The following is a 26,713-nucleotide window of genomic DNA, read 5'->3' on the forward strand; positions in this document are numbered from 1 at the left end:
TTGCAACCCCATGGACTGTAGCCTACCAGGCTCCTCTGTCCATGGGATTTTCCAGAATACTGGAGTGGGGTGCCATTTCCTTCTAAGGATGGGGCAATATCTGTGTGTCTAAACATCTTCAGTGGGCAGCTCCTGAGTGTAGATACCTTGTTGACAAGCGTGTTGGCATCCAAGGGTGATGGCATTTCAGGTAGGCGGTGGCTGGGCCCCGAGTGTCGCCCAAGGCTGCCGAGTGCCCTTCATGTCAGAGTGTGCACTACCCTACTGAAACCGTGTATGTTGTGGCTGGTCTGCTGAGTGCCTCAAAATGCCGGTAAAGTCACACAGCAGGCAGGCTCTTTGGGGCAGAGAGAGTGAAATCAAGGAGCATGATCTGAAGCTGCAGCTGTAGGTGAATCAGTTAAATAACTCACACTCCACTTTTGGTTACTTAGCATTTCTACACCATTTAGCATCTGACGAAGCCTCATTTGACGTGATGAATACGTCACTTTTTGGCTTGTGTGTCTTCGGGACAAGAGTTTGGTCTGAGGTGTAAGCTTGTGGGGCGTAAAATCACCATCTCTCATTTATATAGATTGTAACCTGAAACTTCGTACCAAAGGCTGTTTTCTAGAGTAACTCAGACTTGCCCCAGAGCTAAGATTTATTTCCTCTAATACAGAACTGCCTTCTCGGAGAAGCTGGTTTTTGATCATTAGATCAAAACTGAAGAATCGGAGTTTGAATAATACATAAAGTTTAGGCATCTTTTTTTTTTAATTGTTTATTTGACTGTGCAGGGTCTCAGCTGTGGCATGAGAACACTTAGTTGCAGCACGTGGGATCCAGTTGCCTGCGAGGGATGGTGCACGGGCCGCCCATGCTGGGAGCTGGGTGTCTTAGCCACCGGCCCAGCACAGGAGCCCCTGTGGGCGTCATGGTGCTCATCAGGCCATCAGCTGGACAAGCGGGGTTCTGTGGGACTAGTGCATTGTCACGTGACAGGCACGGTTGTTTCTGACCCTTGAGTTGTGAATTCCTTGGGATATGGGAGCATAATCAGTGGAATGTTATAACTAGACCTCAAAGAGCAAGCCGTACGCAGTGTTTATTGTCAAAGACTATACTTTCTTGTTGCCAGAATAAGTGAATTAATTAAAAAACATTTATTCGGCTTAAGTTGCATTAGTATTTCAGGCCACGTAAACTTGTAGCTAATCTTCAATCCGCTTGGGTTTTAGGTGTGAAAAGTGGACCAACAAGGCACAGTGTTGTGGCCAGCTCACGGAAAGGCTGCCAGGACCTCCTCAGACTGCGGGAGGAATCCGGGAAGAAGGGCAGAGGCCAGGAGGTCAGTGTGTGCAAACATTGTCTTAAACTTTCCGCTGCTGCCGTGCCGTGATGTTCTGCCCTGGGTTAATGCCACATAAACTACTCTGTCCAGCTTGCGTTTGATTTTTTTAAAAATTAATTATGGGTGGATGTTGGGAAACTCTGACAGTAAAACCAAGAGCATTGCTTACATTCAGGACAGAGTTACTACTTGGGGAGCCAACCTCCTTGCGCCCTTTGCCAGGGCATTTCTCGCTTGTAAAAACGCCACCAGCTTCCCTCGAGCAGAGAGCGTTGGCCGAGCCAGCAATTGTTGTTCTATAATCTGAGTAGTAAACAGCCACTAGGTAGGAGGTGAAGAACCCGGCCATCTGGGATTTGTGAGCTGCTCACGGCCTGACCCAAAGCCGTTGGAGGGAACAGTTTTGCTGCTGAGATTCGGGTCTTCTGAGGCTGCAGCCTGGGAACCTGCTCGCACGCGCTCTCTCTCTCTCTCTCTCTCTCCTCTCTCTCTCCCCCGCCCCCTCCCCACTGTCTCAGAGCAGTACTGAGTTCTGAGGCCCACACGCTGAGGCTCACATGGGCCACTCCAGGAGGACTTTACACTTCTTGATCCTTCAACATCTGCTCTCACGGCCGAGCTCTTGAATTAGCCCTTTGTTATCCTGTGCCACGTTTTTATGAGGCCAAGAAACTATAATAGAGTGAAACTTGAAATCCAAGTGACACGACAGCTGCAGCGATAAGCATGCAGCGATCAGGAAGGAGCCAGTTTTTAGGGGGAGCCACAGATTCACAGGGAAAGAAACTGTCAAGCCCCCCTGACACGTGTGAAGCCCCCCGGGCCGCTGGCTCCCGTGTCATGACTGGTGACCGCCCTGAGCCTGGCGCAGCTTGCAGATGTGCCTGGCCCGGCCACCCTGTCCTGGTGCCCCTGTGGTGAGCCGGTGGCCTGTGACCGCACCCAGGATGGGTTTCCGTGCCCCGGTCTTCTTCCTCAGTGCGACGTGGCCACTAGCCTTTCCTTGGGAAAAACTAGGGTCAGAGCCGGGCCAGCACTCACTCCTCTGATACTTGTTATGTGCGCACTCTGTCCTGCCCTGCTCCTTCCCGTGGGTCCCGTCCACCCTGAAGGGGACTGGCCCCTACTGGTTCCACGGGAAAGAATCTCCTGGAGGGCCTCCCCGCCTCCCGTATTCCTAGTCTCTCTCTCACCCCTCTTACCCTTTGGGAACCATGTTTTATGTTCATGAGTCTGTATGTTGTAAATAAATTCATTTGCGTCGTATTTTAGATTCCACAGATAAGTGATATACTATGGTATTTGTCTTTTTCTGTCTGACTTCACTCAGTATGATTATCTCCAGGTCCGTCCGTGCTCCTGCAAAACGGCATTATTTCATTCTTTTTTATGGCTGAGTATTACATTTACATACACACACTCACACCACACAACCTCTTTATTCATTCAGTCTCTGGGTTGGGAAGATCCTGGAGGAGAAAATGGCATCCGGCTCCAGTATTCTTGCCGGAAGAATTCCTGGACAGAGGAGCCTGGCAGGCTACAGTCCATGGGGTCGCCAAGAGTTGGACAGAACGGAGCGACTAGGCACAGCACATTATATACACATACACGCACACACACCATACAACCGCTTTATCTGTTCATCTGTCAGTAGACATGCAGATTGCTTCCACGTCCTGGCTGCTGCAAACAGCACTGCAGTGAACACTGGGGTGTGTGTGTCTTTGCACATTACAATTTTCTCTGCATGTATGCTCAGAAGTGGTTACTTTACGTTTAGTTTTTGAGGAACCTCCATGCTGTTCTCCATCGTGGCTGCGCCAGTTTACCTTCCCACCAGCAGTGTGGAAGGGTTCCCTTTTCTCCACACCGTCTCCAGCATTTATTGTTTCTAGACTTCTTGATGATGGGGATTCTGGCAGGTGTGAGGTGATAACTCCTTGTGGTTTTGATTCACATTTCTCTAGTAATGAGTGATGTTGAGTCTCTCTTCGTGTGCCTCTTGGCCACCTGGATGTCTTCTCTGGAGACATGTCTATTTGGGTCTGATCCCCCTGCAAGACTCTAAGTGGCAGGACTCTCGGGTTCTACCTGAGACCTTCTGAGTTGGTGTTTCCTGTGAAAGCCCCCATCCAGTACAGTCTCCCACCTCAGGAAGGAACTTGGCTACCAGCACAGAGGGTTTACCTTGTCTTCCTCAGGGCAGAGGACACAACCCGGATTTCCAGTCTTCCACAGACCTTTGTCCTGATCTGTTACTCTTGTCCTCATTCACTGCACAGCCTTTTCTCTAATGAATCAAGCGCTCATCATGCCTGAGGGCAGTGGCCCCCTGCTTTGTCCCATCTCAGGGATCTGAAGTTGTTGGAGTACCTGACTCACACCCTTAGACATCCTGATGTCTTTAATATGAGGTGCATCTTGGGCACTAGAATTCTTAAAGATTCCTCCTAAGCTAATTCTAATATGAAACAGAGTTTGGAACCACTGTTATGCCTTAGGGACTATGTCTGGTGTCTGGTATAGTTCAAACAAGCAATTTATCTTGGAAGAAGTTCTGTTTGTTTCTGAACTCTTCTCATATAAACTGATTTTATTCTTTAGACTTTTAAGAAAACAAGAACAAAAACAAAATCCTGGTTTTATTTGCTTAATGGCTAAGTATTTTAGAAGTGTGAATTTAGGTAGCAATATAGAGATGAATGGTCATGGTTTATCACTGTACAGGTTAAAACCAAGAGCAATAACAACGTTTTTAAAATTCAATTTAAAATTTTAAAGATAGAATTTCCTGGCAGTTTTTGAGATCTTTGAATATGAGCGTGGGGAGGAGTGTTTATATTGGTATCTTATGTGATAGCAAGTCAGCAAAAGCACTTGAGTTTAGTTGCCTGGAGTTCAAAGCTTACTATGAAGTGAGAGTTGTAGTGGTGAATTAAATACAGGTCTCCGATCTGTGACTTACCAATGAAATGTTAGTCTTAGGGGTTATGCTAGTATCCAGTCATGTCTGTTTTCCCCCACCAAAACTGAGGTCTTACCTGCTTGTTTTCATTCCTTATCAGATTTCAAGACCACCGGGTGTTAAACTGAAATTTCAGACTTTTTAACATAGTCATGTGTTTATGTATAAATATATATTTAAGGGATTAGATTCCATCAAGCGCAACAATTGTTTTCAGTTTAAAAAAAAAAATCTTGCAACTGGATTTAACATTGAATAAAGCAGTTTTCCTCATAGCTCAGTTAGTAAAGAGTCTGTCTGCAATGCAAGAGACCCGGGTTCCATTCCTGGATCAGGAAGATCCCCTGGAGAAGGAAATGGCAACCCCCTCCAGTATTCTTGCCTGGAGAATCCCATGGACAGAAGAGCCTGGCGGGCTACAGTCCATGGGGTCGCGAGAGTTGGACACGACTAGTGACTAAACCACAAAGCAGCTTTACAGGAAATATCTTTGATCTGCTAATGCCTCTACTGGAACAGAGAATTCTTGTGTAGAATATAGGATCGTATTTTTGTGTTTCCACATGAGAGCTAGCATCCATACTGTTTCTGTAGTTATGAAAATGGTTTAAAACACATGTGTCTCAGGACCCTGATGATCTTTTTTAATCTTAAACTTGAGGTAACACCTGCAGGTAGGGTGATGTCCTTTCTGGGCAGCCCTGCAGAGCAAGCCTGTGAGGCTGTGAATCCTGAGTTCTGTACGGTATAACAGGGTGGAAATCAGGGAGCCTGTGGGTACGGGTCCCGCCTGGGTAGGGGAGTAGCCTGGAGAGGATGTGGTGCATCCCGCAGTTTGGGCGGATGCCTCTCATCCTCGGTTGCTTCTGTTGTCAGCCTGCTCCAGAGTCACAGACTTGCGGTCTTCCCTCTACTTTGGAGAATTCTCATTTCTCTTTCTTTTACTTCTGGGGATCTACTCCATGTGTTACCTGAGCCTTCTGTGTCCCATGCCTCATGATTTTTCTGTATTTGTATATATCTTTCCTTTTTCATCTCCTTATTTCGTCCTGGGTATCTTCTCTTTTACCCTTCCCCCTATAGAGGTCTGTTTTTATTGTTGTTGTCAGTCACTAAGTCGTGTCCGACTCTTTGCGACCCCATGGACTGCAGCATGCCAGGTTTCCCTGTTCTTTCTGTATCTCCTGGAGCTTGCTCAAACTCATGTCCATTGAGTCATGGTGCCATCCAACAATCTCATCCTCTGTCACCCCCTTCTCCTCCTGCCATCAGTCTTTCCTAGCATCAGGGTCTTTTCCAGTTGGCTCTTTGCATCAGGTGACCAGAGTATTGAACCTACAGTATCAGTCCTTCCAATGAATATTCAGGATTGATTTCCTTTAGGATTGACTGGTTTGATCTCCTTGCAGTCCAAGGGACTCTCAAGAGTCTTCTCCAACATCACAGTTCGAAATCATTAATTCTTTGATGCTCAGTCTTCTTTAGGGTTCAGCTTTCACATTTGCCAACAAAGGTCCGTCTAGTCAAAGCTGTGGTTTTTCCACGAGTCATGTATGGATGTGAAAGTGAAAGTCTTTCAGTCATTTCTGACTCTTTGCAACCTCATGGACTGGGAATTCTCCAGGCCAGAATACTGGAATGTGTAGCCTTTCCCTTCTCCAGGGGATCTTCCCAACCCACGGATCAAACCCAGGTCTCCACATTGCAGGCAGATTCTTTACCAGCTGAGCCACATAGAAAGCCTGGATGTGAGAGTTGGACTATAAAGAAAGCTGAGCACCGAAGAATTGATGCTTTTGAACTGTGGTGTTGGAGAAGACTCTTGAGAGTCCCTTGGACTGCAAGGAGATCCAACCAGTCCATCCTAAAGGAAATCAGTCCTGAATATTCATTGGAAGGACTGATGCTGAAGTTGAAACTCCAATACTTTGGCCTCCTGATGCAAAGAACTGACTTATTTGAAAAGACCCTGATCCTGGGAAAGATTGAAGGAGGGAGGAGAAGGGGATGACAGAGGATGAGATGGTTGGATGGCATCACCGATTCAATGGACATGAGTTTGAATAGCTCTGGGAGTTGGTGATGAACAGGGAAGCCTGGCGTGCTGCAGTCCATGGGGTTGCAAAGAGTTGGAACTGAACTCACATTTGTACATGACTAGTGGAAGAACCATAGCTTTCACTAGATGGACCTTTGTTGGCAAAGTGATGTCTGCTTTTTAATACACTGTCTAGATTTGTCATAATTTTTCTTCCAAGGAGCATGCGTCTTTTAATTTCATGGCTGTAGTCACTATCCACAGTGATTTTGGAACCCAAGAAAATATACTCTGTCACTGCTTCCATTGTTTCCCATCTCTTTGCCATGAAGTGATGAGACCAGATTCCATGATCTTCTTCACTTTTGCAATAGGGTAGTGTCATCTGTATATCTGAGGTTATTGATATTTCTCCCAGCAGTCTTGATTCCAGCTTGTGCTTCTTCCAGCCCAGTGTTTCTCAGATGTACTCTGCATAGAAGTTAAATAAGAAGGGTGACAATATACAGCCTTGACGTACTCCTTTTCCTATTTGGAACCATGTCCAGTTCTAACTGTTGCTCCTTGACCCGCATACAGGTTTGTCAGGAGACAGGTCAAGTGGTCTGGTATTCCCATCTCTCTCAAGAATTTTCCACAGTGTGTTGTGACCCACACAGTCAAAGGCTTTAGTGTAAGTCAATGAAGCAGAAGTAGATGTTCTTCTGGAACTCTATTGCTTTTTCTATGATCCAGCAGATGTTGGCAATTTGATCTCTGGTTTCTCTGCCATTTCTAAATCTAGCTTGTACACCTGGAAGTTCTCGGTTCATGTATTGTTGAAACCTGGCTTGAAGGATTTTGAGCATTTCTTTGCTAGCATGTGAAATGAGCACTATTGTGCTATTCTTGGAGAAGGAAATGGCAACCTACTCCAGTATTCTTGCCTAGAGAATCCCATGGACAGAGGAGCCTGGTGGGCTGCCGTCCATGGGGTCTCACAGAGGCAGACACAACTGAAGGACTTAGCATGCATGCATGCATTGGAGAAGGAAATGGTGACTCACTCCACTGTTCTTGCCTGGAGAATCCCAGGGACGGGGGAGCCAGGTGGGCTGCCGTCTATGGGGTCGCACAGAGTCGGACACGACTGAAGTGACACAGCAGCAGCAGCAGCAGCAGCAGTGCTATTCTTATGATAAACTTATATATTAAGTTTTAAAACTTCTTTGATTGTATTTTTCAGTTCTCATCATTCTATTTGGATTTTTTTAAATTTCCAGTGTTCTGCCAACATTGTTTATTTCGTTTTTTATTTCTCTGTGCATAATCACATTTGTTTCCAACTCTAAGCCCAGTATCTGGGTCCTCTGGCTTCTTCAGTCTCTGTCTCTATTACCTGTTGTTTCTGTAGTTTTCTGCCGTACGTTCTCTAACACACTTGTTTAGTTTTGGCCTGTTTTCTTGCCGAGAGTTGAGGTAATCTGAGGCCGTGCTCCTCTTGGTGCAGCCAGCTGTCCCCCTGGCTCACCTGCAGGTTTCTCTTCCTCCATGACTCGCTGCCTTCTCAGCTTGGCGGCATCTCCATCAGCGTGTCTGTGTCTGGTCCAGCTTCACTGATTGTTCACGGTAGGGAGGTTGTCCTGAACTAGTTAGTCTGTCATTCCTGGACATAATGGGTGAATTTTAATGGCCATTAAAAAAATTTTTTTTTTCTCTAATTAGAGCCGGGATAAATCTTTCTCTGAGAAAAGAACAACAAGAGACCAAGTCAGCAGAATTTTTAAGATGAACATTCAAGTCATTGGTTGCAAAAGACATGTTAACCATCTCTTAAAGAGTTGAAAACAGATATAACTCAATAAAGAATTACAAAATCTGAGAGCTATTATTTCCATTAGAGATTTTTTTGTTTAGTACTCAGTTTTAATGGAAAAAGCCATCTTGTACATTGGTGGGAAACTGTCTTTTTTAGATTTATTACCTTAAATATATGCTTATAAATTTGTTGAACCATTTATTGTTTTGAGACTCCAATTGAGCAGTGCCATTACCTCCAAAATCTTAGCTTATAATATGTGGGTCATTGGCAAGGAAATATATTTCTGCCATCTTTTCAGAAGGACAAGCATAAGATGTTATGACAAATCATAACCTGTTTTCTCTTGCTTGTTTAATGTTGTCAGACATAGAACCCAATGAAGATAAATATAACATTAATGCTAGTTATACAGTAAACATATATGAATATGTGGGATTTTTTTTCTCCTCCAAAAGTACTTTTGTTATTGTTGTTCAAATATTATCAGCCTTAACACAGTCTTTCTTGTAAGTCATCAACCGGACAAGAAAACACAGCTTCCCTAAGAGGGTCTGTTTTTAAGTCTTGTTTTGGAGCCTTCTGTACCCAGCAGGTCTGTCATGAGAGGGCGAATGCTGGGTCAGAGTGTAGGGAGTGTCTAACTGGTTTCATAAGCTTGGAGACTTAGAGCGAAGTGAGGAGCCCAACAGTTAAAATTATACAAGTGCATTTATTATATTTTTGAGTCACTAAGTTATGTCCGACTCTTTGCAACCCCAGGGACTATAGTGCAGCGGGCCCCTCTGTCCGTGAGATTTCCCAGGCTAGAACACTGGAGGAGTTTGCCATGCCATCCTCCAGGGTCTCTTCCCAAACCAGGGATTGAACCTGCATATGTTGTGTCTCCTGCGTTGCCAGGTGGGTTCTTTAACCGCTGTGCCACATGGGAAGCCCACCCTTAGGACAACAGTGGTTAAAAACAGAGAGAAGGAAGAAAAGACACTACACACCCAATCAAGCGCTTAAATTTCTACATCTCTTATACTGAGTAGAAAACAAATGATGAATAATGACTTGCATATGTTCCAGTAATTGCTTGTTCTCACATATTTTATTAGCCTGTGCGCCTTCCAGGACACAAGCTTTAATCTTTTGATACTGTTCGTAATACAGCATGACACACACAATTGATGTTTTGTAAATATTTACTGAGTGAATAAAGGCTGCATGTATTTCCCTTCTGCTTTTTTGAGTTCTCATCTTACACTCTTCCTAGCGCTTTTAACCATCACCCAGTGATGTCGTGTTCATCATAATCTATCCAGGAAAGAGGGCATCTGTGCCGTCTCGATGTAAACCAGAGCTGATGCTTCCCGGAGCCTCCTCTCCTCCCACAGGCCCCGGGACAAGCTCTCCGCTGCGCTGCTGGAGCCGCTGCTGTTTTGTGAATGTGCTCTTACCCTTTGCAGTAATTCCAGGACCCTGGCTGCCTGCCACTAGATAGTGCGCTTGGCCAGAAGCATGTAATCTTGTGGGTTGTTTTGTTTTTAAAGTTTAACTTTCAAGTTGAAAGAGCCGTTGACTCACCCAAATGACAGGTGATATTTATTTTGTTTCTTGACAAATCTGCACGAGCATGCTGTTATTACCCACTTAGGAGAACTGCCACACTTCCTGAAGGATGACCCCCTCTGTAAACGTCCCTGTAAACAACTGCCCATTGTTCAGACACCCCCCCCACCCCCCAAGAGCAGTAAGATGGGGCCTGCCTCCCGTGGGGGCCTTTGCAGATGGTTTGAGAGAGGAGCTGGCAGAGCCTGCAGGGACTGGGATTTCTGGCACCAGGATCTGTAACTGCTTTGATGAGCCATTCCTGGCAAAGCACACCCAGAGCTGGCAGTGCAAGGGGCGGGGGGTTGCTCGTTATGACAGGTGTCCAGTCTGCCAGCAGATGTGACTCTGTGAGTCCATCCGACAACCTGCTGCCGCTGGGAGGTGTGACAAGTGCTTGTGGCTCTGTGAGCCTACTGTTGTTTCTTTTTGTGTATGAGAAAAAAATATTTATATAGAAAACATTAGGAAAGAATCTTCACAGAGCACCACCTGTCCTTTCCGGGGCTTTCTGTGCCCGGTGGCTGCTGTGTGCCGCGTTCTAACGTGTGCTTCAGAAAGCCTCAGCTGTGCCCCGTCCGGGCGGTGGTGGACGTGAGGGCTACCGGGTCAATGCTGAAGCCACTCTCGTGAGCTCCCAGCGGTCCTCTTGGGCCAGTAAAGGCAGAGGCCGACATAGAGCCCTCCCCATCCCGCCCCTGCCCCCTCCAGAGGTCTGGAGGCAGAGGACACTACGAGGCATCCCGTTAGCATCTGCCGTGGGCGTTCGGGGCACTGGGCAGATTCCAGATGCACGTTCCGGATGTAGTCACAGCTGCTGGTTCCGAAGGTCTAGCTCACTAAATATGACATCTGGAGAATGTTAGCCAAGGGATCGTAACCTTGGTAACCTGGCTTAGAGATATCAAATTAATCTGAGCTGTGCAAAACCTCAAAATAGTAACCTGCTGAGGTGGCGATCTTTAACCCAACAAAATGGATTCTCTGGGAGTAAAGGAGCTGAAGAGAAGGAAAAGACATGCAACTCCGTGTCCCGCCCCTCCTTTTAAATACTTGTTTTTTTCTTTTTCTGATGGCATTTTAAAAAATTTTACATATATATATTAATATAAATTTAATATAAATTTTACATGTATGTATATTTGACCACGCTGTGTGGCATGTGGGACCCTAGCCCCCAACCAGGGACTGAGCCTGCACCTACTGCACTGGAGGTGAAGAGTCCTAACCTCCAGGCCACCAGTGTGCACGCCTGCTCAGGGGTGTCTGCCTCTGCAACCCCGTGGACTGTAGCCCACCAGCCTTCTCTGTCCATGGGATTCTCCGGCGAGAATACTGGAGTTGGGTGCTGTTTCCTTCCAGGAAGTCTTCCCCACCACTGGGTGGAACCCACGTCTCTTACACCTCCTGCATTGGTGGGGGGATTCTTTACCACTCATGCCACCAAGGGAACTCCCTACATGCTTTCCTCACTGAGCAGCCACTGTGCCAGGGCACTGTTTCTGCCTAATGTGATGACTCCCTCCTGCCCCCACCCTCTTCTCAGACAGTTAGAGATCCAAGCGCATCTCCATCATTCTGTCTCTCTGCCCAGTTTGGAAATATGACTCACTTCTGCCCAGTCAGACGCAAAGGGAAGTCTTGCTGGGAGATTTCTGGAAAGAGCCTCCTGTCACTGGAGACATCCCTGGGAAGACAGCCCCTCCTGCTCCTCTGAGCTCTGTTACAGCTGGACATGCCTCCCGGAAGGGACCGCGTGGGCCAAGGACCCTCCAGAGAGCGGCCCCGGAGAGGGCGGGGAAGGGCCTGCAGACCGCATGGCTTCTCCCCCAACCTCAGTGCGGGTGGGAGCAGTCATCTGCAAGTTGCTAAGGTGCCAGGACGTGCACACGTGGAGACGCACGTGTGTGTCCACAAAGCGTGCGTCCACTTGACACGTGGGTGGTTTTCCCAGCAGGTTTTTCCCAGTCTTCTCTGGAGGAGCAGCGCTGTCCTCTCTTGTCGCAAGAAATGTATTGCTTCTCCTCTCCTTAAATCTGCTCAACTCTTCTCTGTTTGGTTTCAAAGTGACCGCTCTCCAAATAAATACTTACGAATATGAATTATTGGATATTAGTAGTTTAAAAAAAAAAAAAGACGTTAAAACAAGCATTATTCAGATGGAAAGGAATTGAGTGACAGATGAAGCCACAACTCAGAGTCAGTGAGGCATTATTACAGCCTCTTAGAAAATAAAGCTGGAGGCATTTCACATAGATTTTGGCACATGCCTTTGTGGCTTTTGGATATGCGTTGGGATTTAGTGAACGTATCAGTGGTGAGTCAGGATAACATACAATAGCTGTGAATTGGGCAGGCTGGTGTGTAGGGGGGTTCTCAATCTGGCCTTCCTTATCAGTGAATTTCAGTTTTTCAAAAACTTTTCTAAAGATAGGCTGTTTTATTTTTCTGCAGAAATGTCTTCTGCTTTCTACTTCTGAATAAATCCACTATTTGTAATCTAATTCTGTTCATTTTTTTTGAAAAGCACCAAAGGGAATTCCCTGGCGGTCCAGTGGTTAGGACACGGTGCTTTCGCTGCCAAGGGCCTGGGTTCCATTCCTGGCCGGGGCACTGAGATCCCACAAGCCTCTCGATGCAGCCAAAATAAATAAAAATGTGAAAAGGCACCACATCTCTCTCAGCATCGATCAGATTGGGGCTTTTTGCTTTGTTTCCGGTATTTTTTATTTTTTTTTTTTACTGTGTCTCTCCAGCTCACTGGGTGATGTTTTTTAGCACAGAGTTGGGACAACAGATAGCAAACTAGAAATCCGAACCCAGGCTTCGGCTACAGTGTGAGCCCTGAGGTTCAGGGCCAGAGGGGACAGTGTGTGTCTTTGTCTCAGAGTAAAAGCCCTAGCCCAGACATCCCATGAGGTTGCTTTGCCCCCTGCCAAATTTACCCGTTGTTTCCCAAAGGCCAGGCTTTTTGAGTTTAGGATATGTTGAGAGTATATGGTGAAAGAACTCTGCCCTTCACAGGAGCTGAGGCGTCTAAGCAAGTTTCTTTCTCAGGCTGCCCGCAGGGGCTGGGATCTGAAGCGGTCCTTACCTGCCTGCGGGTGGCAGCGGGGCTGAAAGACGGTCTCAGGCTGGCCACCCACCCTGGACACCCTTGTCCCGCGGCATGCTGTATGGGCTCAGACGCCTCACGTCACTCTGTGGGCTGCTGTCTGTTGTCCTCTGTCTCAGAGGGGGTGCACAGACAGAGGGGCCCCAGGTGGGGCCTGTGGGAGCCCCGTGGGGCTGCCCTCCCCCGCCCTCCAGTGCATACCCTCCTCCTCTCTGGGACACTGGGGCGGCCCAGGTCCTGCCTCCTCCTCTCTGGGACACTGGGGTGGTCCGGGTCCCGCCTCCTCCTCTCTGGGACACTGGGGCGGCCCGGGTCCCACCGCCTCCTCTCTGGGACACTGGGGTGGCCCGGATCCCGCCTCCTCCTCTCTGGCATACTGGGGTCGCCCGGGTCCCGCCTCCTTCCTCACCTGGCCCCTCTTCTCCCTGGAGCCCATTCCTGAGTACAGAAGGGGTTGTGGCACTCCAGTCTAGTCTGCGCAGGCTACCAAGATGGAATTCAGCAGACTGGATGGCTCATAAAGAGCATTCTGGAGGCTGAGGTCAAGGCCGGGCGGGTTCAGGGTTAGGCGTGGCCACCTACTGGTTCATGCACGGCTGTCTTCTTACGGGGAGCTGGTATGGCAGACAGGAGGAGAGGCGAAGGGGTCCCTTTCATAAGGCTCCACCCTTGTGACCTCATAACCCCCAAAGTCCCACCTCCCGACGTTGTCACACTGGGGTTAGGATTCCAACAAAGGAACTTAGGGGGACAGAGGCATTCCATTCTGAGGAGTGTGCTCCTTGCTATTAGGGCTCCATTGCCTCTGGTCCCCAGCACACTCACGGCCAGGAATTGGGTGGAGGCGCTGACCCCTGGCACTTTGAGCGTTTGATGCTAAGTTTGTTAGATAAAGCATCTTAAAATATCATGATTTTTGTGTGTATGTGTTTTTTAACAAATCGGGTATTGATGAATAACTCAGATGTTTTCATTTTCTCTATGCTTTTTTTTTTTTCATTTTACTATAAACAGTTCATCTTTATCCAACATGAGTATCAAAATCAATACTGATGCTTTACTGACCAATAAAACTGATCATTTTATTATTGCATTATTTGAGAACATTTAGAAAGGTATTATATTTTTTAGGAAAAATAAAACCCTGAATATTAACAGTCTCTGTAATTCTCCTTATTAAAAAATAAATTTCACATAAGGAAAAAATATATTAAAAAGAACAATTAAGTTACAAAAAGATTCACTTAAGCAAGTTAAAGATTTCTGCCCCAGCTTTCTGCAGTGAGCCCAGCTTCAGAGCATAGATTTGATCATCAAACTAAAAGCAAAGGGATAATACTATGTAGGACACATCTCATGAGCTGCTTATTTTTAAAAAACTGGAATCTCTTATCCGTAGATTGAGCTTTTTCTGAAGACACTTAAATGATGTAGCTGCCAAGGTCGAGATAATAGAAAATTCTCAGGTCTGATTTGAAGACATTATTCAGAATTAATGTTTTGTCCTATATGATTTGCTCACTTTTATGTTCTCTAGGGGGCTTCCTTGGTGGCTCAGATGGTAAAGAATCTGCCTGCAGTGTGGGAGACCCGGGTTTGACCTGGATTGGGAAGATCCCCTGGAGAAGGGAGTGACTACCCACTCCAGTATTCTGGCCTGGAGAATCCCATGGACAGAGGAGCCTGGTGGGCTACAGTCCATGGGGTCACAAGGAGTCAGACACAACTGAGCGAATATTCTCTATAGTCAAAATTCATGCAAATATATGATTCTGGCAGTGCCTGCATACCTAGGGGAGCTTATATTAGTAGTGATTGAAATCAATAATCTTGACAAAGGTGTGAGTTATCTCTTCACTTTTAAAAAGATTTATATATTTTTTAATTAAAGGATGATTGCTTTACAGTATTTTGTTGGTTTCTGCCATACATCAACATGAATCAGCCTATCTCTTCACCTTTTTTTTTTTTTTCCAGGAAGTGTTTCCACTGTTTACTTATGAGATGGTACCTAAACCCAAAACATTTAAAGAATGTTTTATTTTTAAAGTGTTTCTTTTTTATCACTACTTAAAACAAGTATATTTGTTTCATTTGACCTCCCTTTGATCTTATTAAAACAAAATCAACTAGACTATTTCCCAGATATTCAGTGTCACCTGCCGTCCCCCAACTCACCACTTTAGAACTTCCAGAAAGTACTTTTGCTAAAGTTAAGTACTGTGTTTCATATCTGCGAGCTCTTCCTCACTGGTTAGTGGATTATTTCCTACGAGTATCTCTCTGTATGGGCTTTGATCACCTTTTGGTGCTGCATAGCTGTATTTGGACAAGTGTTTTCCTTTTAAGGAACAGAATGCTGCTATGCGTTCTTTTTTTCATGAACAACAATGTTAAAAACAGAAGTTTGTTTTTCTTCTTTCTGGCATGGGCATTCTATAACAGAAACCCTGGAATGCTTACCTGCATAGGTGTGAGCAGAGTAAGAGTGGGCGACGACATTCTACACTAACATACGGAAAGTGACGGGATGAAGGTTTCCACTTTTCCTGAGGTTGTCCATAAGCTACAGCTTTGCTGTGTTTTCATTTCTGAGATCGTCACGCTTACAGCTACAGTGTTAAGATACATGCCTGTGTTTACGGTTCTTCTCACATGAATCTAGTTAAGCCCCCGGATGACCTGTGAATACAGGTAAACTTTCTGGATCTCCAAGCTGTGTCCCACTAGCGTCAGTGCAGGAAGACAACAGAGGTTGTACCTTGAACCGCTGGCTGCCTTGTTAACTTAGCATCACGAGCTACTGCAGACGATGAAAGAGTTCTTGTGTCCTCTCAAAAATGCGAAAATTAGTGGAGCCTCCCACAAGACATACATACTAGTCCCGACCCAGGGATCGAACCCAGGTCTCCTGCATTGCAGGCAGACGCTTTAACCTCTGAGCCACCAGGGAAGCCCACTAGTGCAAACTAAGGGGTGTCGTTTCTACCATCCTGTTAAAGAGTCAGGGAACGTCTTCCCAGTCTTGGCACAATTCTTCCCAAGACTTACTCTCTTCTGAATGTTGATCTCTGGAGTGACATCTTGGTAAATGCATACAAACCCCTCTCAGATCCCCAAAGGAGCCCTTTTCTGTCCCCTCCTTTGCGTGTTTGTCCCCTAGACCACCCTGTCCCACCTCGCCTGCCAAACTCCTCATCCTCCAAGTCTTACCTGGGCCACATTTTGCTTCAAGATTTCCTGACCACTTTCCCCCTTCAGGCTGCCAGTTTTGTCTCCTTTGTATTCTTGACTACACATAAATCTGATGATACCTGTAGTTTGACTGGATTATAATTTTATATCTAAATGCTTTTCACCCTCTTTACAGCAGGAATCGTTCTTATATCCCTAGTGTCTGGTTTTGTGCTTGATAAATTAGTCTGACCAACCTAGATAGCATATTCAAAAGCAGAGACATTACTTTGCCAACAAAGGTCCATCTAGTCAAGGCTATGGTTTTTCCAGTGGTCATGTGTGGATGTGAGAGTTGGACTGTGAAGAAGGCTGAGCGCTGAAGAATTGATGCTTTTGAACTGTGGTGTTGGAGAAGACTCTTGAGAGTCCCTTGGACTGCAAGGAGATCCCACCAGTCCATTCTGAAGGAGATCAGCCCTGGGATTTCTTTGGAAGGAATGATGCTAAAGCTGAAACTCCAGTACTTTGGCCACCTCATGCAAAGAGTTGACTCATTGGAAAAGACTCTGATGCTGGGAGGGATTGAGGGCAGGAGGAGAAGGGGACGACAGAGGATGAGATGGCTGGATGGCATCACTGACTCGATGGACCTGAGTCTGAGTGAACTCCAGGAGTTGGTGATGGACAGGGAGGCCTGGCGTGCTGCGATTCATGGGGTCGCAAAGAGTCAGACACGACTGAGCGACTGATCTGATCTGATCTGATTTAGTGTCTGATGACCAAATGAATATTGGTATCTGCATTCTTTATAGCATAGGATGATTCTGTTTCTATTAATTATTCAAGGATTTCTTCCTCTTTTCATCACTTTATATTCAAAATTGACCTTAGAGGACAAACTTGACATTGGAAATTAAAACACTGAAGTAGAAGATCTAATGAGACAGGTGCTTCTTGGGTATTCACAGCCTTTGTCAAAACTCTGTTCCTAGACATTTAAAACAAACGTGTAGTAGTTGTGACAGACAAAATGAACTGAAATTCAGAAAATGGTTTTATTCAGACCAATATAATGTGGAGGTCATTCTTTGATGGGGAGCGCTTGGGGGAAGGAGAAGCCCTAGGGTTTCACAGAGCCGGGGAAGCAGGGTGGCGTTGAGGGTCTTTGGGCAAGAAGATGTGAGCGCAGGCCGTCTGGGTCTGAGTTGGTGGAACGAGAAAGGTGGTGTGGGTGACGGAGAGCAGTGGTCCTTCGGAGTTAGCCTTTTCTTCAAACACAAGGGTGGCGGCTTTCCAACCAGTGCAGTTTCGCAAGCGCACAGAGCTCAGGTTCCATTTTCTCAGTCCCAGAGGAAAGGACGTGGTTCCTCAGCAAACAACTCGGACATGTTGGTAAACCTTCTGCGTGAGGCAAAGCTGAGTCTCATAGCCTCTGGGGAATTCTTGCTGATGCTGGTTCATCTGCCGTTGGCAAAGATTGGTTGTTTTCGGGCCCTGAAGATTGGGCATTGTAAAAGAGGTATTCCTGAAGTGAAAAGGAGCAAACAATTGACTTAGACAGTTGAACTGTATGAAGACTCGGGAGTTGAGCCTTCAGGACCCCATGAAGGAGCAGCTCTTAGTTTTGCAGGACAGCTTCTCAAGTGTCCTGAGGGTCTCCATCAAGGTTGCCCACAGGCATGGCCACCTCTCACACAGAGGCATGTGCCAGACGCTCCCGGGGCCTGTGCAGAGAGGACCCTGCCCACCTGGGCTCATGTTGGGCAGCAGTGCCCATGGCTCCATTAGAGCCAGGGAGAAAGGCGCCTGCAAGGTCACCAGAGGCCAGACCGGGGTCCTGGCCGCCTGGCGCTGGCTCCTGGTGGTGCCGAGACTTTAGTTTGGGGGACTGTAGGCAGATGCTGAAGAAAACCGGAAACACTGGAGATTTAATAAGGACTGGCAGTTTGGGCAAGGCAGTAGGACTTGGGCCAGGGTGCAGATAGGGATGCAAACTGGTTTTTACCTAGCGGAAAAGGAAGTCTAGTAAGAGTCTACCAGACAAAGCAGAGTTTTCGCATCCACCAGTTTCCTGCAGTGTCCACAGAGGTGCAGAGTCACTCAGTGAACATGGCTAAAATCCAAAGTCCTGGAATGGTGTTCGGTAAACACTGCAGAGTTTCCCATAGAAACGGAATTTTTTTCTGTAGTCCCTCCCCGAGTAATCAAAGAAAGATTATTTATGATCACAGAATAAGGCTGGTCTCATTAGCTGTGTTTAGATAGGTGCAGCAAGAATGGTAATTTACCACCTAGGCCTTAGGTTTGATTTTCGGGAAGTTTTCATAAGGGATCGTAGATTGTAACATTTAAAAGCCTCTTGGGGTAAGGAAGCCAAGCCAAGAGCCTGCTGTCAGATTTCACCTGCAGTGCCTATAAATTTGGGTGAATTCCTTTCTTCTGAGGTCCCCACCGTCTTGTAGTTCTTGGGCCTGCTCAGAGTCACCTCCCTCACTCCGGGAACACTGTAAGCCAGGGACCAGGCTCGTCATAAATAAGCTACAAGGATATATTGCACAGCACAGGGAATATAGCTAGTATTTTACAGTAACTTTAAGTGGAGTATAATCTATAAAATTTTTGAATCATTATTTTATAACTTGAAACTAACATAATATTGTAGATCAACTATACCCCAATTTAAAAAAGGAAACAGTAAGGAAATCCCTTCCCAAAATTTTTCTTTAAGTAGTTTTTCTTTTTTGGCACTGTTTAAAATACTGGGAGTTCAATTTCCATAATATTTGGGAATTTTAGGAATATTCGGTTTGTAGGCACTTTATTTCTAAGCCAACAGCTTCTTTAGGAGATTTTAAAATCTCAATTGGTAACACCATCTCAAGACGCTTTTCTCAGGATGAGAATGGCCTTTCTGGATTATAGGCATGGATGCACATAGACACACACACACACACAGAACACACACAGAGCTTGTAATTTCAATTTTAAAATTTTACTCATAGCTAAAAATTTCTCTCATGGCATAAACACGGAAATCCAAAATTTAGGCCAGATATCTACTCCCTGGTGGCATAAAATTGTTAATAGTTTTTGAACTGAAAGTAGAAAAACAAGCAGAAAAAACTCTGTTGTCTGTCAGGGAACAAAGATCTCTGTGGACCATCAACTGATTTGCAGAGATCACCAAGTGGTCAGACCGTGAAACCAAAAGAAACGGGCACCAGAGTGAACGCTCAGAAAGCAGTAAACAGTTTCAATTTCCATGCTTGTGATGGGTCTGTTAAGATTTTCTATTTCTTCCTGGTCGAGTTTTGGAAAGTTGTACTTTTCTAAGAATTTGTCCATTTCTTCCACGTTGTCCATTTTATTGGCATATAATTGTTGATAGTAGTCTCTTATGATCCTTTGTATTTCTGTGTTGTCTGTTGTGATCTCTCCATTTTCGTTTCTAATTTTGTTGATTTGATTTTTCTCCCTTTGTTTCTTGATGAGTCTGGCTAATGGTTTGTCAATTTTATTTATCCGTTCAAAGAACCAGCTTTTGGTTTTGTTGATTTTTGCTATGGTCTCTTTTGTTTCTTTTGCATTTATTTCTGCTCTAATTTTTAAGATTTCTTTCCTTCTACTAACCCTGGGGTTCTTCATTTCTTCCTTTTCTAGTTGCTTTAGGTGTAGAGTTAGGTTATTTATTTGACTTTTTTCTTGTTTCTTGAGGTGTGCCTGTATTGCTATGAACTTTCCCCTTAGGACTGCTTTTACCGTGTCCCACAGGTTTTGGGTTGTTGTGTTTTCATTTTCATTCGTTTCTATGCAAATTTTGATTTCTTTTTTGATTTCTTCTGTGATTTGTTGGTTATTCAGCAGCGTGTTGTTCAGCCTCCATATGTTGGAATTTTTAATAGTTTTTCTCCTGTAATTGAGATCTAATCTTACTGCATTGTGGTCAGAAAAAATGCTTGGAATGATTTCTATTTTTTTGAATTTACCAAGGCTAGCTTTATGGCCCAGGATGTGATCTATCCTGGAGAAGGTTCCATGTGCGCTTGAGAAAAAGGTGAAATTCATTGTTTTGGGATGAAATGTCCTATAGATATCAATTAGGTCTAACTGGTCTATTGTATCGTTTAAAGTTTGTGTTTCCTTGTTAATTTTCTGTTTAGTTGATCTATCCATAGGTGTAAGTGGGGTATTAAAGTCTCCCACTATTATTGTGTTATTGTTAATTTCTCCTTTCATACTTGTTAGCATTTGTCTTACGTACTGTGGTGCTCCCATGTTGGGTGCATATATGTTTATAATTGTTATATCTTCTTCTTGGATTGATCCTTTGATCATTATGTAGTGACCTTCTTTGTCTCTTTTCACCGCCTTTGTTTTAAAGTCTATTTTATCTGATATGAGTATTGCTACTCCTGCTTTCTTTTGGTCCCTATTTGCATGGAAAATCTTTTTCCAGCCCTTCACTTTCAGTCTGTATGTGTCCCCTGTTTTGAGGTGGGTCTCTTGTAAACAACTAATCTCAAAAATATACAAGCAACTCCTACAGCTCAACTCCAGAAAAATAAACGACCCAATCAAAAAATGGGCCAAAGAACTAAATAGACATTTCTCCAAAAAAGACATACAGATGGCTAACAAACACATGAAAAGATGCTCAACATCACTCATTATCAGAGAAATGCAAATCAAAACCACTATGAGGTACCATTTCACACCAGTCAGAATGGCTGCGATCCAAAAGTCTACAAATAATAAATGCTGGAGAGGGTGTGGAGAAAAGGGAACCCTCTTACACTGTTGGTGGGAATGCAAACTAGTACAGCCACTATGGAGAACAGTGTGGAGATTCCTTAAAAAACTGGAAATAGAACTGCCTTATGATCCAGCAATCCCACTGCTGGGCATACACACTGAGGAAACCAGAAGGGAAAGAGACACGTGTACCCCAATGTTCATCGCAGCACTGTTTATAATAGCCAAGACGTGGAAGCAACCTAGATGTCCATCAGCAGATGAATGGATAAGAAAGCTGTGGTACATATACACAATGGAGTATTACTCAGCCATTAAAAAGAATACATTTGAATCAGTTCTAATGAGGTGGATGAAACTGGAGCCTATTATACAGAGTGAAGTAAGCCAGAAGGAAAAACATAAATACAGTATACTAACGCATATATATGGAATTTAGAAAGATGGTAACAATAACCCGGTGTACGAGACAGCAAAAGAGACACTGATGTATAGAACAGTCTTATGGACTCTGTGGGAGAGGGAGAGGGTGGGAAGATGTGAGAGAATGGCAGTGAAACATGTACAATATCATGTAGGAAACGAGTTGCCAGTCCAGGTTCGATGCATGATGCTGGATGCTTGGGGCTGGTGCACTGGGACGGCCCAGAGGGATGGTATGGGGAGGGAGGAGGGAGGAGGGTTCGGGATGGGGAACACATGTATACCTGTGGCGGATTCATTTTGATATTTGGCAAAACTAATACAATTATGTAAAGTTTAAAAATAAAATAAAATTGGAAGGAAAAAAAAAAAAAAAGAAAGCAGTAAACATCAGACCCTTACCGTGGTATTGCTGGACCAGAGCCCGGACTCCAGGACGTGATCTGCTCCCGATGCTGGGACCCTGAGTCCCCACTCAGAAGGGTCCCGAAGATGCCCTCAGCCAGGGTTACCTGGGCGGGGAAGTGGGGCCAGTTCCACGCGAGGCCCAGCCCCAGATCTCTGAAAACAAACGCACGAGACGGTTGAGCCCATTCTTTTCAGACTGATGTTACTGGAGCGTGGGGAGCCTTGCAGAGAAAAGGCAGGGCCTGGGGCTCCCGAGGCAGGTGAGCAAGGGGGTCGTCAGTGCATCTGGTGGGAACCCCGGGAGGCAGGAGGCGGGCTTTTCCGCCACGGAGGAAGGGCGCCAGCTGCCGGCTGCCGTCCTGTCTCAGAGCAGTGGAGGGGAGCATGGGCCCTTCCGCTGCGCTTTCCCAAGAACCCGAAAGGGTGGGAAGAGTTCTTACCCAGCTTTCTAGGTTCCAGGGCACAGGGACCAGGTCACATTCAAGTTTGTTTTGGAGAATCAACTTTTCATAGAATGGGAATGCGTCTTACAGGACAGGGAGATCCAGGTGTCAGTCTTGAAGGACTGTTTCATTTTTCAACACTGACTGTAGTTGGTTCGAATAGAGGTTAGCCTGTCTTTTTTTTTTTTTGTCTTTTCCAATAACGTTAAATAAGATTTTCCTATCCTCATTAGCTTTGTGCACTGTGGCTGTCACCCTTCGTGTAGCTTCACAGCCAGGGTGGAGCAGGGCCAGGCCACCATCATTAAGAGAGAAGAAAGCGACTGAACTTTCTCCCTGTTTTTATTACTTTCGTTGAAAGGTGACATGTAGCAAAGGTTACATAGATAAATGACCAAGTTAGGAAATGTATTCTCATGAAATCACATACTGTGAAGGTTATGTTTACAAAACTGCTCGAATTAATATCTGCTTTCAGCGAAGTAATTAATCACTTAGCCCTGTAGGAGTACTTCATTGTCTGGTTTCTTAGATGAGACACATGAGGTAAGGAAAGGCCAAGTGGCCGTCAGATACGAAGTCACTAACAAGTGAGCTACAAAAATATGTACTGAATTGCAGTCTTCTTCTGGGTCTCCTAGCATCTGATTGTATCTTTTATGCTTCATATATTCTTTCTGTATAATTGCCTGGTAGAAGGTATTTTCCGGCAGTGATAGCATTCTAAGAGGAGGAAAAGAACCTTGACTTCTGTGCACAGAGCTTTTATTCTGCTCGGCAGAGCATGCTGAATGCTTGCTGCGCTTCAAGTACTGTAAGGGGCAAATTGATAATTGACCCTCTAAGTGGTTTTTACAGTGGTGGTTATATGCCTTGCCAGTTCACAGAATGTTCACCTGAATAACAGTTAAAACTTTGTCTTATGAAGATTTTCAAATAGAAGAAAAGTGAAAGAATTGTCCATGCGTTCCCACACCAAATTTGTGTTTGCTCCCCCACAGCATAGTAGAGCCATTTTACTGATATGAGGTTGTGGTGAAGGAGAGTACAGGGCCCAAAAAGAACGTGCTTGGAAGACCCTAGCTCCCCAAAAACCCTTCAGAGAAGGGTTTTTAATAACCCCTAGGTCCCACCTTACCCCGTCCCCTGGTAAGTACTTTTTCTTTCTTTTTTGTTAAACGCCAAAAACATTTTGTAGTGGAGTATGGCCAATCAACAGCATTGTGATAGTTTGAGGTGAACAGCAAAGGCTCAGCCAGACACACACATGTATCCATTCTCCCCCAAACCCGTCTCCCATCCAGGCTGCCAGGTAACATCGGGCAGAGTTCCCTGCCCTGTACAGGCTCCTTGTTGGTTATCCATGTTAAATACAGCAGAGTGTGCCTGACCTTCCCCAAGTCCCGAACTATTCCTTCCTGCCCCAGAAACCATAAGTTCATTTTCTACGTCTGTGAGTCTCCTTCTGTTTTATAACTTCAGTTCTATAGTTTCTTTTTAGATTCCACCTATAAGTGATGTGGTATGGACATTTCTCCTCCTCTCTCTGACTTATTTCACTCAATATGACACACTCTAGGTCCATCCAGGTTGCTGCAAATGGCATGACTTCATTCTTTTTTAATGAATGAATAAGATTCCATTGTTTATGTATGTACCACATCTTTATCCATTCCTCTGTCTATGGACATTTAGGTTGCTTCCATGCCCTGGCTATTGTAAACAGTGCTCCAGTGAACATCGGGTTGCATGTTATCTTTTCGCTGCAAGCCCCCAGTAACTTCTGGTCTACTCTATCTCTACAAGCTTACCTTTACTAGAAATTTTGTAAATAGAATTATATAGTATGCATCCTTTTATATCTAGCTTTTTTTCTCTTAGCATGTTTTCAAGAGTCATCCATGTTGTATATATGAGAACTTCATTTGTTTTTATGGATGAATAATATTCCATTGTATGTATATTCCAAATTTTGTCTATCCTTTTATCTGCCGATGGACATGGGTTGTTTTCACCTTTTGGCTCTTGTGAAAATTCACATACAAGTATATGAGTCCTTGTTTTTCGATTCATTTTGATGTTTGCCGGGAGTAAGTCTGCTTGCCCTCTGGTAATTCTCTGTTTAACTTTCTGAGGAGCCACCAGATGTTTCCCACTGCGGCCGCATCATTTTATCTTCCAGCACAAACCCTCATCAACACTTGCTGTTTTGGGGGAGTTCTATTGTTGTTGTTGTTATTATAACCATCCTAGTAGCTATAACCCAGGGACGGCAGGGCCTGGTGGTGCCGTCTATGGGGTTGCACAGAGTCGGACACGACTGAAGCGACTTAGCAGCAGCAGCCGTAGCTATAAAGTGGTATCTCATTAGGTCTGGTATCTCATTTGAATTTCCCAAATGACTAGTGGTTTAGAGCATATTTTCATGTGCTACGGGCCATTTGCTTATCTTCTTTGGAAAAATGTCTATTCAAGTTATTTGCCCATGTTTAAAATGAGTTGTCCTTTTTTTGTTGAGTTGTAGAAGTTCTTATATATTCTGGATGTTAAACCCTTGTCAAATGTATGATTAGCACATATTTTCTCCCATTTTTGGGGTTATCTTTTCACTGTCTTTATAGTGTTTTCTGATGCCAAAAAAAGTTGTTAATTTTGATGAAGTCCAATTTATTTAATATTTAATATCTTTTTTGCCTGTGCTTTTGGTGCCATAATTTAAGGAACCAGTGTCATGAATATTTTTCCCTGTGTTTTCTTCCAAGAGTTTTATAGCTTCTGCTCTCAAATTAGATTCATTTTGATTTAATTTTTTTCTACAGTGTAAGGTAAAGATCCAGTTTATTTCATATGTAGTTATCCAGTTCTCTCAGCATCATTTGTTGAAGAGGCTATCCATGAACAATCTTGGCAACCTTGTCAAAAATAGTTGACCATAGATGTGAGGGTTTATTTCCAGACTTTCAATTCTGTATTCACATCTATCCCTGTGCAGTACTATACAATTTGAGTACTGTAATTTTGTAGTAAATTTTGAAATCAGGAAGTGTGAGATCTCCATTTTGTGGTTCTTTTTCAAGATTGTTTTGGCTATTTGTGTTTCCTTGGAATTCCATATGGATTTTAGGATGGATTTTTCCATTTCTACAAAAATTGCCATTGGAATTTTGGTAGAGATTGCATTGAATCTGCTGTGGCAAGTATTGTCATCAATAATATTAAGTCTTCCAATTCATGAACACAGACTGTCTTTCCATTTATTTAGGTCATCTTTGATTTCTTCTAGCAATTAAAAAAATTTTCAGTGTACAAAGCTTGCTTCATCTTTGTTAAATTTATTCCTAAGTATTTTATTATTTTTGGTGCTAATAAATGGAATTGGTTTCTTAGTTTCCTTTTCTGATTGTTCATTACTAAGGTATAGAAATACAAATAAGTTTTGTGCTTTTTTTGTTTCCTGCCACTTTGCTAAATTCATTTGTCCTAACATTTATTTATGGTTTCTTCATAGAGTTTTCTGCCTGTAAGATCTTCTCATCTGTGAAGAGAGATAGGTTGATTTCTTCCTTTACAATTTGAATTTCTTTTTCTTGCATAATTTCCTGAAAAGAACAGTAGCTTAGTTTTGGATATGTCACATCTGAGATCCTTACTAGACCTCCAGATGGAGATGTCAGATAGGAGGAGAGTCTGAGTCTTGGCATCACAGAATGGGTCTCAGCTAGAAATGTGAAGTTGGGATTGTAGGCGTTTTGCTCCTGCAGAAAGCCCTGAGGTCATGTGAGGGCTCCCGGGAGTGAGTGCAGGTAAGAAAGAGAAGCAGCCTGAGGTGCAGTCACAGAGAAGGAGCCCGGTGATCAGAAGTCAGGAGAGCTTCCTCTGCCTGCCCCTCTTCACGCCTTCATTCTAGGAATGAGCACTTCTCACTGATGACGTCCTACAGGCTGCTTCTGGATGGGTCCCCAGAAGAAACTAAATGCTTTGGAATGACCTCCGCAGGGTTTTACTTGGGGTTGGCCATGTCACTGGCTCTGTGTAGTCGTCATTCTAGGATGACACTGAAGCCAGAATCTTACTCCTGCATAAAGGCCTTGTCTCCAGACTCAGCCCAGGGAGCCATGCTCATGTTCCACTTGTATCCAGGACAGAGGAGAGCTGACAAAGGATGTTCTGAAGGGAAACTAAAAACACAGGATCTTGGCTGTCCATTGTTGGCTAGCTCATGTGCCGTTTCTGAGGTCTTCCTCCGAGTATGCTTTTCATTCACCTTGTCTCTTCCTTCACTGTCTCTCAGTAGCCCCGTGTGGCACAGAGGCCCTTGCGTCCCCATGTGTCCCCCTGGGTCCTTTGGGCACCTTTGGTTCCTTCTCATTCATTCATAGGACCATTCAAGGCACTGCTTTGTGTGCCATGATGGTTTCGAGGTTATACTGAGCAGCTGATTCCATTTGAGGCACATCACATGACCTGAAAGAGTGTAAGAATAGCGTGCATTCCTGTTTGTGTTTTAAATAAAGAGAACATTTAGGGGGACTTCCTGGTGGTCCAGTGGTTAAGAATCTGCCTTCCTCTGTATAATAGGCTCCAGTTTCATCCACCTCATTAGAACTGATTCAAATGTATTCTTTTTAATGGCTGAGTAATACTCCATTGTGTATATGTACC

General features: G+C 44.6%; 1 protein-coding gene across 9 annotated transcripts in view; it reads left to right on the plus strand.

The window, feature by feature from the left end:
- MCPH1 (microcephalin 1) overlaps positions 1-26,713 on the plus strand; it is a 240,143-nt gene that overhangs the window by 42,628 nt on the left and 170,802 nt on the right. For all 9 annotated transcript variants that reach the window (XM_070781622.1, XM_070781625.1, XM_070781623.1 and 6 more), the window contains one exon: positions 1,224-1,333. In XM_070781622.1, coding sequence (XP_070637723.1) covers positions 1,224-1,333 — 110 coding nt within the window. The remainder of the gene's footprint in view (positions 1-1,223; positions 1,334-26,713) is intronic.

This window comes from Bos indicus, chromosome 27 (assembly GCF_029378745.1).
Source record: "Bos indicus isolate NIAB-ARS_2022 breed Sahiwal x Tharparkar chromosome 27, NIAB-ARS_B.indTharparkar_mat_pri_1.0, whole genome shotgun sequence".
In the NCBI taxonomy this organism is placed as follows: Eukaryota; Metazoa; Chordata; class Mammalia; order Artiodactyla; family Bovidae; genus Bos; species Bos indicus.